Source organism: the organism of the source record quoted next, unplaced genomic scaffold (assembly GCF_019419815.1).
Source record: "Pyrus x bretschneideri cultivar Hongxiangsu unplaced genomic scaffold, Pyrus_bretschneideri_v1 Contig90, whole genome shotgun sequence".
Classification (NCBI taxonomy): Eukaryota; Viridiplantae; Streptophyta; class Magnoliopsida; order Rosales; family Rosaceae; genus Pyrus; species Pyrus x bretschneideri.
In genome coordinates, this window is record NW_025999832.1 from 506,561 (window position 1) to 521,768 (window position 15,208).

Sequence of the window (15,208 nt, forward strand, 5' to 3'; positions counted from 1 at the left end):
ATGATGTACGAGTTGGGCATGGAAAAAAACATCTTTTTCATTGATAGATGTGTAAGCGTGATAGTCCTTGTAACATCCCACATCATCCAGGAGAGTAGATCATGTAAGCCTTATATGTATATTCTCGTCTCTACCTAGCACGAGGCTTTCTAAGAACTCACATGAGAACTTCCCAGTGGGTCACCCATCCTGGGATTGCTCTCGCATGAACTCGCTTAACTTCGGAATTCCTACGGAACCTAAAGCTAGTTGTAACATCCCACATCGCCCAGGGGAGTGGATCCTGTAAACCTTATATGTATATTCCCATCTCTACCTAGCACGAGGTCTTTTGGGAGCTCACTAGCTTCGAGTTCTGTAGGAACTCCGAAGTTAAGCGAATTCGCGCGAGAGCAATCCCATGATGGGTGACCCACTAGGAAGTTCTCGTGTAAGTTTCCAAAAATAAAACCGTGAAGGTGTAGTCGGGGCCCAAGGCGGACAATATCGTGCTATGGTGGAGTTAAGCCCGGGATGTGGTGGGGGCCCGGGCCGGGATGTGACAGTCCTCCACGACCTTCTTGGGAGCACAACACAAATAGACCTAGTGGTCTGACGCCTTATAGTGGTAGCACCACTGGCGAAGGTAGAAATTGTCAGGGAGATGTGCGAACTCAAAAGAGTGCAAGGTTCAAAAAAATGGCAACAACCAAATCATTTTATATAATAATATCTTGGCATGGTGTGGTCTTTAGGTTAACAAAAAGCATTTTGGAGACAGTGTTTACAAATTACTTCGCGATAATTAGGTGGATAATCAAGCATTCGACGTCTATGTTCAAGGTCTACAAGAACATTAGCCAAAATTTCATCAAACTTAATGACCTTACTTTGTTGTGAACTACCCAGAATATTTGAAGGACGATTTAAACACTGTTTCTTATAGTATCGTTCTATTACGTAACTGTCTAATGGGGAAAAAAAGAGTCTTAGACTCATAATCCTAGAGTTGAATATACTATATGACTAATAACTAATTAAACCAACAATTCAATTAACCAATACCAATAAGCATATAAATATTCAGTAAACCAAAATTCAATTCAATTAATCAATATCAATAATCATATAAATTTTTGGGCTTTTTTTTTTTTACCGAAAGGAGAGGCGGCCACCCCTCTCTGCACCTTAAAAGCTTCATCATTGGGTAGCACATTTCAGGTTGAAAGGATTTTTAGCAACTTTAGGTTTATTCTTAAAGTTATGGGCTTTGGGAGTAAGGGAATCATGCTTCGGGCAAACATCTCCCTTTTGCTGGTCAGATTTTAGTCTCCCCTTGATTGCATGCTTGGATTTGAGATTCTTCTTGGGTCCCTTACGCCTCTAGCAACATTTCTAGCTATTTAAAGTGATCACATGTGCTTCTGGATCAACTCTAGTGTCAGTGGGTCAAGACTAATGGTTCTTCATCAGTAGTTGTTTGTTCTTCTTAGCAATCAACAAGACAAATATGAGATCCTAAAATTTAGTAAAATTTTGTGCTCAATATTGCTGTTGCAAATTGATATTCATACCATGGAAGGTTGAATAGGTTTTTTTGCTAGAAATCATGTTCATTCAACTCTTCCTTCCAATATTTCAACAATGATCAAATTCTACATACTTCAGAGTTATATTCATTCATAATAGAACTAACCCAGGCCTAGTGCCAACAGGGCGCCTGTCCTAGGCCTAAAATTTTAAGGGGCACCAAAAAGTTTTTGTCCAAATGATAGGTATAAAAAAAAAATGATAAATTTTGACATAGTGCACACTGACCATCACATTGTCTTGAGATGTTGAACGCCTCGAGATTCTTAGTTGTTTAGTACGTATTCCAATTCCAAGGATCAAATTTCATGTTTCAAGAGAAGCCTTTAATTTAATTAAACGTTATAAATCAATCCTTAAGTCCAAACTTTTCATAATCATATGCTTGTGCCGCAGTTGTTCGAAATTCCAAAATTTCAAAGACATTCGAGTTTCAGAATTTTAGTCCGTCCATTCAAAATTTCAAATACCCAACATGGTGTCGGTGATTGTGCCAAAAACCCAATCTCCCATTTTCTAGTTTTGCTTCCTGCTTCTAGTTCAAGCCGCCTTACTTTAGTAAATTAGTGTTTCCTGCTTCCAACAAGGAAGCTAGGCAAAGACCGACTTTTATTTTTTTCAATTTGATGTCTGCCATTGCCTATTGGCTCACTGCGAGACTAACAAGACCCACATGGGCCACACCCATACCCTTGGGCCTAGAGTGACGCAATCTTGTAGTCTACACTCTGCAGATAGGCTAGATGGCCCAGATTAAAAACTTTTTTTCTTCACTGTTATCAATTTTTTCAAGTTAGTTTTGCTTTTTACAAATTTGTTTTAATTTTGTAAAAGGATTGCAAATCTACAAAAGCAATAACCTGCAACAATCGTATGTCGTATTGAGACTACCAAAGCATAAAAGTTTGAGACTTTGAGTGGCAACTGACGAATAGGTTTTTTTTTTTAATTTTTAAATATGTTGAATTGATATGTCGTCAGTTACTAATGTTTTTATAATATATGTTAGAATGTTATGCCAGTGTTTTAATTAATATATAATATGTTGGAATGAAAAATGGCACATTTTGAGCATTCGCCCTGGGCACTCGAAAACTTAGGACCCTGATTCACAAACTTATAGTCCTGGTATATTAGATTAATCCAATTGTGCTTAGCTTCAAGCCAAGTAATCAACTTCTAATGACTAAATCGATTAGCTAATGCTTGCCAGAAAGGTTCCCTTCTCAGCTTCAATCAATCAGCTAATCCTTCCAATTGTATCTAGCTTCAATCTGTAACGCATGATGCATGTGGCGGCATATATGATCATAGTGGTTGTCTTCTCAGCTTCACTTATTTGGTTCTCAACCTTGATGGTTGCTCTAATACCCTTTGCGGTAAGGTGGAGCTTGAAGTCTTGAATCCACTTGAAGAGTTTCTTCGGATAAGTCCAAAGCAATGAAAAGACCAAAACGCAAATTAGTGCTTTGAATTAAATTTGCACCCGTTGTAGCTAGAACCATAAGTTCAAGGGACATAATTTGGTTTAAAGAATTTACATCATGGAGATCAATACTTATCAACATGGTTGGTGAACTTCTTTGGGAACAAAACCCCATTTTTTTCAGTGGCATGCCCAAAACCTTGGGATCGAGATTGGAATGAATCTCAGATTCACTCAACATGTATTCATAAAAATCCTACAAGAATACACACATATACATATGCAATAGAAAACAGATATAACATTGCAATAGTATATGAAAAGCATATAAAGTAACAACTTCAAATTCTTATGTGTGGGGAATCATCTAGACTCATCATTGCTTATGTTTGAGCCTCAAGCTTAAGTATTAGGACATAGGTGTGTATGGACATTCAAGCCCATTCCAAAATCAAAGAGGGATAGACCTATACAGGGGTTTGAAAATGTTCAGCTGAAACTGAGGTTCCATTTGGTACCCTCATGCCGAAGTTGGGATATCAGGTTCGGTACACCTTCGGTTTTGAAAAATGCTAGACGCTAGTTGGGCGGCAGGCTAGGGCTTAGCGCCTGGGCAGCCTAGGTGGACTAGGTGGATTTAAGTAAATCTATAATATTTCGTTTAAATAAGTGTTTGATTATACTTAAGATATATGTGAACTACAAAATATAATGACATATATATTATGAAGTATTGAAACATAATGAAAATATGGGAAACAAACATATAATGTGTGCTCATTTAAGTATGCTACAAGTCTTTTACAATTTACGGAAAAAAATAAAATGCAACATAAAAGTTATCTATTTTTTGTCTAACTGAGTCGCAACCTAGGCGGGTTTGGATGGGCTAGGTGGGTGCCTAGTGATCTAGGTGGGCACTTCAACAAGTCTAGGTGCCCTTTCTTAATTTTCAAACACCTAGACATGAATCGGGGTGGCTAACCGCCTAGTGCTTAGGCGTGGCCTAGGTGGGGCTAGGCGGAGATTTTTAGAACAGTGAGTACACCACAGTCGAAAGTTGGGTTTGTGATTTGGTAGGCTTCTACTGAAGCAAGCACTTTGATTGGTATATCATTGCCAAAGCAGAACATGTCCTTTGGTACATCATAGCCAGAGATGTCAAGGTTCATTCGATAGACTCCTGCCGAAGTAGGGTCTATATCACTCGATATCTCTTAACTAATCTCTAGGATAACCTCTTTCTCGCCAGAATAACCAGGCCATCCATTTCAAGCGGTGTATGGGGTTTCTAAGGCCGAGGAGAGGCTCCAAACTTCATCATAAAGTTTGATAAATCGAAGAAGGTGGTTTCCAGGCAAAGTTCGAGATTTAGGCTTTTGGTGAAACCCAAAGTCTTACACGACAATGTAATCTCGACATTGGGGGTAACGAGTTGTCCATAGATCTATCCTTCTAGGGTCTATAAATATATCCCCGATGTCATTGTCATTTATGACAAAAAACATTGGTGGTTGGACGACATTTAGATCAAGGGTTTTGTCTAGATTCTTGAGTAATTTCCTTAATTATGTCACCAGCGTTATCCCCATCACAACCTTGACAACTACATGCGTTGAAGATGGGTGGCATCACGATCAATGACGACAAATGTCATCAGAGATGGCTTGGAATCGCAACCCTTACGATTGCACTAGGTAGGGAGACGACGACCAGGTCGGGAAGAAAAAGACATGTTAAATGGCTTGTCGGCTAGACCTGGGTGGATGACTAGCACAACTCATCAGCTTGCATGACTATGCTTGAAACGTAGGTGCGGCTTCTACAATTTAAGGTTTTGGAATTACTTTGTTTTTCTTTTTTTCTTGATATACCCACACATATTTATTAATATATAACTTGCATAGTACACAGAATAGTAATCATATTAATCATGGCATAAATTAAATTGAAATCAAATATATAAGAGTTTAGAATTACTTCGATGTTGATGAAAATGGTGAAAAAGCTTTCGCAGGGTTTAGATCCTTTTTTTCTTACAAAGACACATCATGTTGATAATGTGTTGTGAAACTAATTAATTATAAGTGTGACATCCCACATCACCTAGGGGTGTGATCCTTATATGTATATTCTCATCTCTACCTAGCACGAGGCCTTTTGGGAGCTCACTAGTTTCGGGTTTCATCGGAACTCCGAAGTTAAGCGAGTAGCACACAAGAGCAATCCCATGATGGGTGACCCACTAGGAAATTCTCGTGTGAGTTCCTAGAAACAAAACCATGAGGGTGTAGTTGGGGCCCAAAGCGGACAATATTGTGCTACAGTGGTGAAGCGGGCCCGGGTTGTGGTGGGAGCACGAGGCCAGGATGTGACAATTTGGTATCATAGCCTAACCCTGGTTGTTGTGTACCGACGAGGAAGTCGGGCCCCTAAGGGGGTGGATTGTGATAGTATAAAGTCAAGGAACCAATTAGAATTAGAGGGAGAGGGTGAGACCCAATCAGAAAAGAAGGAAAAAAAAAGAAAAGAAAAAAGGAAAGCTTCCCGTGCACCCGTGCCCAACCCTATGTGACCACCCATTTTCCAAGGTCGATTCCGACTAACTCCGTTGGAGTTTTTCAACGCCACCACCTCCAACTTGAAGCTCTCATTCCCCTCTACAAATCCACCCAAGAACCACCTTGATTAACCTTTGTATGTGGCGGTTTAAGGTCACGAAAGTTAACGGTTCTCACGGTGCCCTGGCCACCCATTTTAATTTTCTGGCAAAACGGCAAAGCGATGGCCGATGCCACCACTTGGGCTTTGTAGCCCATCATCCCAGGAGCAAATTTCAACCAACCTTGACCCTGCTGGTCCACCGTAAACGACGAATCGATGACGGGAAGTTTTTGTCACCGCATAGGAACCACTTATAGTGGTCTATACGACAGGACTGTGCACTACCTTGAATCCAAGGTAAGCATAAGGTGCGGGAGGTGACCCGCGATTATTTGCATAGTCTTCACGTGATTGTAGCACTTGAGCGTACTTATTTACACCCAGTCCTGTCGTACAGACCACTAGAGGTAGTTCCGACTCGTGTGCAGGGATGATTGGTGAGATATGGATAAGTCGTACAAGTCAATATGAGTGACTCCCGACTTATATACTAACATTGATTGATGAGATATAAGTACAATCGTACGGGTCACATTAGGTGATTCCAGCTGATATATCAATTATATTGATCAAGTTCATTTGGCCTACTTGTTAATGCATTGTAGAGTTGATGAACATGGCATACCTATGGTTTTGGCCATTTTTGAGCATGGGTGGATCTATATATATATATATATATATATATATATATATTCGTGTAGTACTGTCCTATAGAAAACAATAAGGGATTTACAGTGAGGAGTTATTACTGTTAGAAAGGTAATAGTTTGGTTTTACTACTTACTCACACTTTTTGTTTTGTACCCCTTTAGGTTTTAACTGCTGAGTTCGTATCGACAAGGATATATGGTTAATCTTAGTATTGGTGGCTACTTTTAAGGGTTTGATTCTTATCCACGCTACTGTACTTTACTTATGCTCTAACATCACGTGTGAAATGAGTTCGCTCCCACTCGTAGCGCACGCTGGTATTTAGACACTTTTAGGTTCAAATTTATTCACATTATACACTATCACATTTTATGGCTTCGTCACCTTCCAGGTGTCGGCCAGCACAGCTTGATTCTATGTCCAAGTGGACTTTCCAGGTCGGGGTGTGTCGATCAATTGTCATATTGTCTACCATAGCACAATATTGTCCACTTTAGGCCTCGACCACGCCCTCACAGTTTTGTTTCTGGGAACGCACATGAGAACTTCTCAGTGGGTCACCCATTATGGGATTGCTCTTACGCTAACTCGCTTAACTTCGGAGTTTCGATGGAATCCGAAGTCAGTGAGCTCCCAAAAGGCCCCGTGCTAGGTAGGGATGAAAATATACATATAAGGATCACTCCCCCAGGTGATGTAGGATCTTACAATCCACGCCCCTTAGGGGCCCGACATCCTTGTCGGCATACCACAACCAGGTTAGGCTCTGATACCAAATTGTCACATCCCGGCCCGGGCCTTCACCACAACCTGGGCCCGCTCCACCATCGTAGCATGATATTGTCCGCTTTGGGCCCCGATCACGCTCTCACGGTTTTGTTTTTGGGAACTCACACGAGAACTTCCCAGTGGGTCACCCATCTTGGGATTGCTCTCATGCGAACTCGCTTAACTTCGGAGTTTCAATGGAACCCAAAGCCAGTGAGCTCCCAAAAGGCCTCATGCTAGGTAAAGATAGGAATATGGGCTCTACTCGCACGAGAGCAATCCCATGATGGGTGACCCACTGGGAAGTTCTCGTGTAAGTTCCCAGAAACAAAACGGTGAGGGTATGCTGGGACCCAAAACGGACAATATCGTGCTACGGTGGAATCGAGCGTGGGAAGTGGTCCCACCCGACCCGGGATGTGACAATTTAGTATCAGAGCCTAACCTTGGTCGTTGTGTGCCGACGACGACGTCGGGCCCCTAAGGGGGGTGGATTGTGACATCCTACATCACCCAGGGGTGTGATCCTTATATGTATATTCCCATCCTTACCTAGCATGAGGCCTTTTGGGAGCTCACTAGCTTTGAGTTCCATCGGAACTCCGAAGTTAAGCAAGTAGCGCACAAGAGCAATCCCATGATGGGTGACCCAGTGGGAAGTTCTCGTGTGAGTTCCCAGAAACAAAACCGTGAAGGTGTGCTGGGGTCCAAAGCGGACAATATTGTGCTACGATAGAATCGAGCCCGGGATGTGGTCCCACCCGTGCCGGGATGTGACAATAAGAGTATGTGAAAAAGAGAGGATGGCAGAGAGAAAATAGCTCATATGTATGAAAATTGTGTCGTTACCCTTGGCCTTGTACTAGGGATGGTGATATAACCCATCAAAGTCGATCCCCGCATGTAATCGATCCAAACGGTTCAATTTTAGAGATTAAATTTCAAGTATTTTTCCAATTATGGATAGCCGTCGGGTAAATTTTCAGTTTTGAGTTCGGTTATGGTTATTAGGGTATCCGCCTCGAACCCATATCCAAAACAGAACTATTTTCATTTTTTAATAAAAAAACATAAATATTTATTACATGGAAAAACGAGTTATCAATAATCATGCGTTATAAAATATGAAAGTCCTTATGAGCATTATATCATTAATAGTATAATTAGGACATCTTCAAATGAGATGTCAAAATTTTATTTGATAGTTGATATGGCCAATTGAATACAAATGTTAAATTTTCTTCTTTTTCAATAGATGTGTCAAATATTTATTTTATTATTACATGGACCCCATGGTTACATTAACTATTAAAAAATAATTAAAAACCATGCATAAAAAGTTAAATTAAATTAAATATATTTGACTCATTCTTTGTTTTATGTCAAAAAAACAACTAAAAAGTAAGGAGTTAAATGACTCAGTTGTCATATCATATATGTCATATACATTGGAGAATATCTGAATATCATTAGTCTTATTTGGTATATTTGACATCTCCTTTGGAGATGTCAATTATAATATGTCAAAATTTTTTTTTGTTGGCTAATGTGGCCAATTGAATACCAATGTTAAATCTTGTGGCCAATTAAATATTCGTTTTATTATTATATTGGGCCCCACAGTTACATTAACTATTAAAAAAATAATTAAAATTCATTTTAATTTTTATTCTATTAGTTGTCAATGGGACCATGCATAAAAAATATAATTAAATATATTTCACTTCTCTTTGTTTGATGTAAAAAAAAGACAACTAGAAAGTAAAAAGTCAAATGACCTGTCACATCATATATGAAATATAGAATGAAAAACACCTCAATGTCATTTAGAGCATCCCCAGCGTGGGGTTTAGCTCGGGGGACGGGCTCCAAAACGGAGGCCCGAGTGAAGGTGGATCGGCTCCAGCGTGAGGCAGGCCGGGGGATGGGGGAGGCCCGAGGGCCAGGCCCGTGAGGGATTGCCAGCCCTTGAGCCCGAGGTGGGAGTGACACAAGGTTGACGCCAGGGTGGCGTCAGCGTATTATTTTATTTTTTTTGTGTCAGGCGCGTGCACCCCACCCGCGCGTGGGGGCGCGTCCCGACACAATAATTAGAAAAAAAAAAAAAGTTTTGTCAGTTACCGTTGGGAAGCCACGTGGCTTCCCACGGTACGTTAGATCCTAACGGTCACTTAATGTGGACCGTTAGATCTCAACGGTAAAAAAAAATAAAACTGTCAGATTTAATATCCACCGTTCGATCTGAGATCAACGGTGGATATTAAAATGCTTTAAAAATTAAAAAATAAATGAAATAATAGTTTAAAAAATCTGAAAAGTTACCGTTGTGACACGTGGCACAATCTGGAGCGTTGGAATTCAAATTTTTTTATATCCAACGGCAGAGATTAATTAATTGAATAAAAATTTTAAAAAAAAGTGTAAAAAATTCAATAATACTTAGGATAATGACACGTGGCGCACCGACAACGATTAAAAATCTTATCCGATATTACATTTTAAATTATTTTGTATTAATTTTATAAATAAAAAAAATACTAATATTTTATTGCCTATTGCCAGGGCTATAGAAGTGTAACGGTGGAGATGCAAAATCTATTGCCAGGGCTACTTACTGTTCATTAAGGGCAATTACTGTTCATTAGGTGGATTGAATTGTGTATTGCCAGGGGGGAGGGCTCCAACGCTGGAGTTGCTCTTAGTCTTACTTAGTGTATTTGACATCTCTTTTAGAGATAGTCTTATATGCTCATCAATTATCAGTAGTATAAATATTTTTTTGATAATGTAAATTTTTTATATTATTTATTATATGCATTATATTAGTTCTATTAATAATAATAGTCTATTTAATCTCATTTTTATTTAAAATCTACTATTTAATTAATAATATAAAGATATATAAATATCATAACATGAAAAACCGTTAATTGATGGGAAATCCGTTATCCAATGAGTTCAATTATGGGGAAACCCGTATGGGGATTCTACAGTTTTGAGCTTGGGAAAATATCGGATTTGGATGTGGGATGAGACATCCAAACCCGATCTACCGTTGCCATCCCTACCCTTTGCCTTTATTTATAGTAATCAAGATGAATTTTTTTACCTTACAAGTAATACAAATGTATGAAAATTTGATCTTCAAACCCAATTGGAATTCTACTTTAAGTTTACGCAATTACATTCGCAACTAATAATTCTATTCACAATAACATTCAAATTATAAAACTCCTTGAAACCTGATATTATTTACATACAAAAACTAACCAATGTCTGTAATTCCAAGCTACAGCAGAAAGAATCCACAACAATGAGCTCAAAAATTGGAATGTCTAGAAATACATGACTAAGTAAATCCACCTTCAAAGTTTAAAAGTATACATAATATAAACATCAAAACGTCGAAGTGTTCACAATTTAACTAAAATTATGTAGCTGGAGTGGGGCGCCCTATTTGGTTCCTAAAGTTATCTACATTATCTGTGTTCCACCAAAGCTTCTTCCGAATAGCTGGATTGACATCACTCGCTTTGCCATCGCCATCGCTATCCATTCTTTCTGACTGTACTTCCGGCGCATCATCTAAACCAGGAGTCTCAGTTAGGCATTGTTCCCAAAAGACATCATTTGCCTTGGCTGGCTCGGCATTTTTCACTTCTACTACATTTTCTTTCGAGGAATCAAGAGCAGGGGCACTGTCGGGCTTGGAGTTCATATCAATTGCTGAAGATTTAGACCTGAAATCAACAGTGTGGCACATTGATGTTATAGTAAGGATGTCAAAAAGATTTGCAGACCCAGCCACCTCTGGGAAGGAATGAGCATTCATTGAATTCGGTGAAGATATATGCGATCTAGGTGAGCAAGGCCTGCTATTCATGCTGGTGTCTTGTATTTCTGTAACAATGATAGGAGAGGCCTGAGACAACGGGCCAATATCATTTACTTCTTCGGGCATCGCTTCCCCAACCCCATGTAGAAAATCTTCCCAAAAGTTCAAGGAAGACTCCATCTTCTCAAGCTGGTCCAACTTTATTCCCAAAGTTTCTTTCTGCGGATTCAAAGTCAAATCTTCCATACCAAAGTCATCAGGAAAGTCGTTCGATTTCAGTAATCTTCTCTTTTTGCTATGGATTTCTGACTGCTGCACAAGTACAGAAGCAAATCCCGGTTTCTGCACTAGTTGAGCCAGGAAAGCCGTATATTGCCTCTGCCGATTCTCCATGTTCTGCAGCTGTTCTCGTAATATCTGTATTTGAAATTCAAACTCCTGGTTCTCTCTTTGATGCCGTTGTACCTCCAACTCAAGCAAGCTTTTATCATGATTCAGTCTGTTGATTTTCTTCTCATATTCTTCTCTCTCCGTATCAGTCAAAGGAACTGAAGAATACTCGTGATTCTGCAAGGAATGACTATGAATTGGCTTGCGGCGGTGAATATTCTTCAGCAGATGTCTTCCTCCCCTTAAGAATTCCTCATTTGCAAACTCCCACTGTTCTGGATCAATCTTTCTAAACCCCTGCGCATACAGAACACAAATGTTTAACAATTACAAATCATACGTACTCAGATTAACAACTCAAAAGGAAAAAGAAATTTCATGGTGCTAGGTTACACAAATATTGTACTAAAGTAGCACATGCTATATTAATCAAGCACACACATAATACATATTTCAAGCTTTCTAATCTCCTGAGGAATGGTCTAAATCCTCCTTACAGCAGATTTCTCGTTACCGTTTTAGGAATGGAATCAATGGTTTAGTTTTTTTCGTCTGCACAGTGAATGGAAAAAGTTCAAGAAGTAGCAATTCTATATCTCAGCACTAAGTGCAAAAGTCTATAATTCGACTTCAGGAATGACCCGCCCTTTCGGATAAAAAATAGCTTAAATATGACCTTTTTTTAGATTTCCCGCCCTACAAGAAGTAGCAATTCTGAACTATATTTTCTCCTTCTTTAAGAAAACTCATCCTACAAATCTCGGCAAACCAGGGCAATATAAGATACACTTCAAACCAATGCCTTTACATGCTCCATAACCGTGCAACATAGGAAATATTTGCACCTTTTGCTCTCCCTTATCCGGAAAATACCTCTGAATTGCTGCCCACCATATGGTAGCATGTCTTGGAAGCTTTCTGGTGAGGCCTCAACACCGTGTGCCAACAGGGTACCTACCTACTCAATGTGCTGACACTTTCCCCTAGTTCAAGCAAAATAAACACCCCGTGCAAAGCATTTATATAATCTTATCGCTCAAATTTCAAACCATGTCAATTGACTGCTGAGTATCCTCAGTCGTAGTAGCCGCAAGAAGCATTTCTTGTTTTCGCCATCATTTTAGAAGTTTACTCCATGACCAGGTTTCTTTGTTTCGCAGCGTTAGACCCAGGTACTCCTTTTCCGACCTGGTATATGTTTGGAACATATAGGAAAAGCATCTATGGCTCGTAGCTATTGGCGCTCCATAGTCTTGGCCATATTGAAGACCTCTCATTACGGAACAATTTTCCATTTTGATTCTATAAACTCAGCTAATTTCTGAGAAGGGATCACCTCCTTCTCAATTGTTGTCTACGAGAGAAACAATCTACAAGAAAAAGTTTGATTACCCTTTCGAGCAAAGGCCAAACTGGACTAGTGCACTCGCAATCGAAGACAACAATTGTAAACAGAACAATTATACAAAAAAATGATACCAGCGTTACCATGCTTGCAACTGCTTATGAAATAGAGTTACAAATACTCCAACAAACACAAATAATTCCTACTTCAGAAGGCAATAAAGTGTGTACAAGCGCAAATTAGAACAAAAAACTGCAAACAAACAAACCAATTCTGAAGTTTATAATCCCGCTGAGTTAATAGGTCATTTAAGTTTAGTTCATCACAATAAAATTAAACACATAAACATCACGCAGTGAATCGTATCGAAATGCTATGATTCCAATGCTAATGAGCCACTGTATTGAAGATAAATGAAATGCTTAAAAAGTGAAGGAAATACCAAAGAACTTACATATGTATTAAGCTGCCTCACGAAACTCGAAAAATTGTTGTGCTTGAAATACATGGGAAGCATTTCCTTGGCGAAGTCGGTGGGATCCCAAACTACAAAACTAGAACCAGTTTCACTCCAAGACACCATGTGGTTGGACGAAGGATCATCCACCAAGTCATATGTTTTAGTAAGAAACGGCGCCGGCGCACCACCAGAACCACCCTGAGAACCATCCATAATTCACAAACTCTAAACCAGAAATATTCAATCAGGATTGGCAATCGGCAAGTGGGTCAAATATCTTCAATCTAGCAGGATTTTTTTACACAAGACCTCGCGAGGAAGGGTAAACACTCTCGACCACTTGAGCTACAAGTCACTTGCAAATCTTAGTTGAAGTTAGTGAAAACACAGAACTCTGTGAGCCAGAATTTTGAAAACCCAGAATCCAAAGACTGGCAAAAAAAAAATTGAAATTCAACTCAAGTTTCAATGAAGTAACATGTAAACCGTATGAGCATCGAAACCAAACAATCTGAAAGATGGGGTTTCTTCTACTTCTTCTTCTTTTCAATTCAGAAGCTGGAAAATTGGCATCCAATCATGTTTTTGGGGGGATTTGAAAAAAAAAAAAAAAAAAAAAACCAACTACAATCCAAGTCAATCAAAGGGAGTTTATTGTTTTGGTGAATCCGAACTGGGATTGCTTCAAATGAAAGCAAAAAGCGTAGAAAGGAGGAAGATGAAAGATTTAAGCCAATCCCAGAAAGTGTATAAATGAATGATGCAAATGGAGGAAAGCAGTTGAGAGGTAATGTCACAGAGGACGACCGGAACTCCGTTTTTGTATGCGCACAAGCTTTGACTTTTCCGACCCAATCTAAACGCGCAACGAGAGAGAAAGCAAAAGAGACAGACGGAGGAGAACAAAGTGTTCGATTTTTGTAAGCATTAGCGTGTCAATATTTTGATTTATTTATTGTTTCATTTTTTTATTTTTATAATAAAAAATATTTTCCACTGGTTTAAATTAAAGAGATATTGAGAGTTGGTTTGGAATGACGTTGCTTTTAAAAAATCAGCTTATTAAAAAATTTAAAATATTAAATGTGTTTGGTAAAACACAAAAAAATGCTTTTTTGAGAAACAGTTGTTAATGACAGTAGAAAATCATAGAAATGTAAAAGCAAAGTCTAACATGCTTCTGAAAAAGTTCTTTTTTTTTTTTCAAAACATAGTAATCAGTATTCATTTAATGAAATTTTTAGGCAAGTATATATTTTACAAAATTACAATCATTGCCCCTATATTATTCTCTTTGACAATTATTATATTACATTAAATACCATATTTTTTTAGTAATTTAATATATTCATAGCAATTTATATAAAAGTTGATCAAACATTATTTTTTTTGTTAAAAGCACTTTTACAAAAAAAAAGTTTACCAAATACTGAACAACTTTATTTTACAACGGTTTCTTCTCACAGCATGTCAGAAGTAGTTTTTTCAAAAGGCACATCAATACCAAATTAACCATGAATCTGAGAGACATTGCATTGAAGAGGAAGAACTCTAATGACTAGGACAATCCACCCCTTTTAATTTGTTTTAAAATATTTTTTATACAACTATATATTACGCCAAAGAAGTATAAGAACAAATTAGTTTCAAATCTAACACCGTCTTTTTGTTGGTTCATACACGTATAAAAACTTAAAAGAGAGAGAATATTTGTGTTTTCTTTTATATTTGTTGTAATTGTAGGAGAAAATTATGAGGCAAATAGGTAGCACAGGACTTTGGTGTTTTTATGTGTGGAAAGCAAACCAGCGTTGACTGGAGCCAAGAGTGACAGCCTTTCCATTCAACTTTCAACGATTCAACGATTCAACGATTCAACTTTCAACTTTCAAATTTCAAAGGGAAGTGGAGGAGAAATGGTCTTTAGTCTTGCTCTTTATACTTCCGTCCCCACACCACCACTACTTTTTCTCATCATTTTACTATAATTTTTTTTTTTAACAAATGAATTTATCTAAATTATAAAAAAAATAAAAAAAAAATGAAAAGTGGGCTAAGTCTCACAATAGGCAAGCAATAATGTGGTTCAAATTCGTATTT

The 15,208-nt window shown here is 38.4% G+C and overlaps 1 protein-coding gene across 1 annotated transcript; it reads right to left on the reverse strand.

The window, feature by feature from the left end:
- Nucleotides 1-10,295: 10,295 nt before the first annotated feature.
- On the reverse strand, nucleotides 10,296-13,909 carry LOC103955120 (heat stress transcription factor A-4b-like). Its single transcript, XM_009366995.3, has 2 exons — nucleotides 13,103-13,909; nucleotides 10,296-11,600 (listed from the first exon to the last, which is right to left on the reverse strand). Exons 1-2 carry the CDS (start codon nucleotides 13,319-13,321, stop codon nucleotides 10,509-10,511), a joined length of 1,311 nt encoding a protein of 436 aa, XP_009365270.2. The 5' UTR covers nucleotides 13,322-13,909; the 3' UTR covers nucleotides 10,296-10,508.
- Nucleotides 13,910-15,208: the final 1,299 nt, after the last annotated feature.

What these genes read in the sequence shown, in the direction of transcription:
- LOC103955120 (XM_009366995.3), bottom strand. Translation starts at nt 13,321, where the DNA reads ATGGATGGTTCTCAGGGTGGTTCTGGTGGTGCGCCGGCGCCGTTTCTT. An exon ending in TGAGGCAGCTTAATACATAT is followed by an intron (nt 11,601 to 13,102) that starts GTAAGTTCTTTG and finishes CTGTATGCGCAG; the next exon opens with GGGTTTAGAAAGATTGATCC.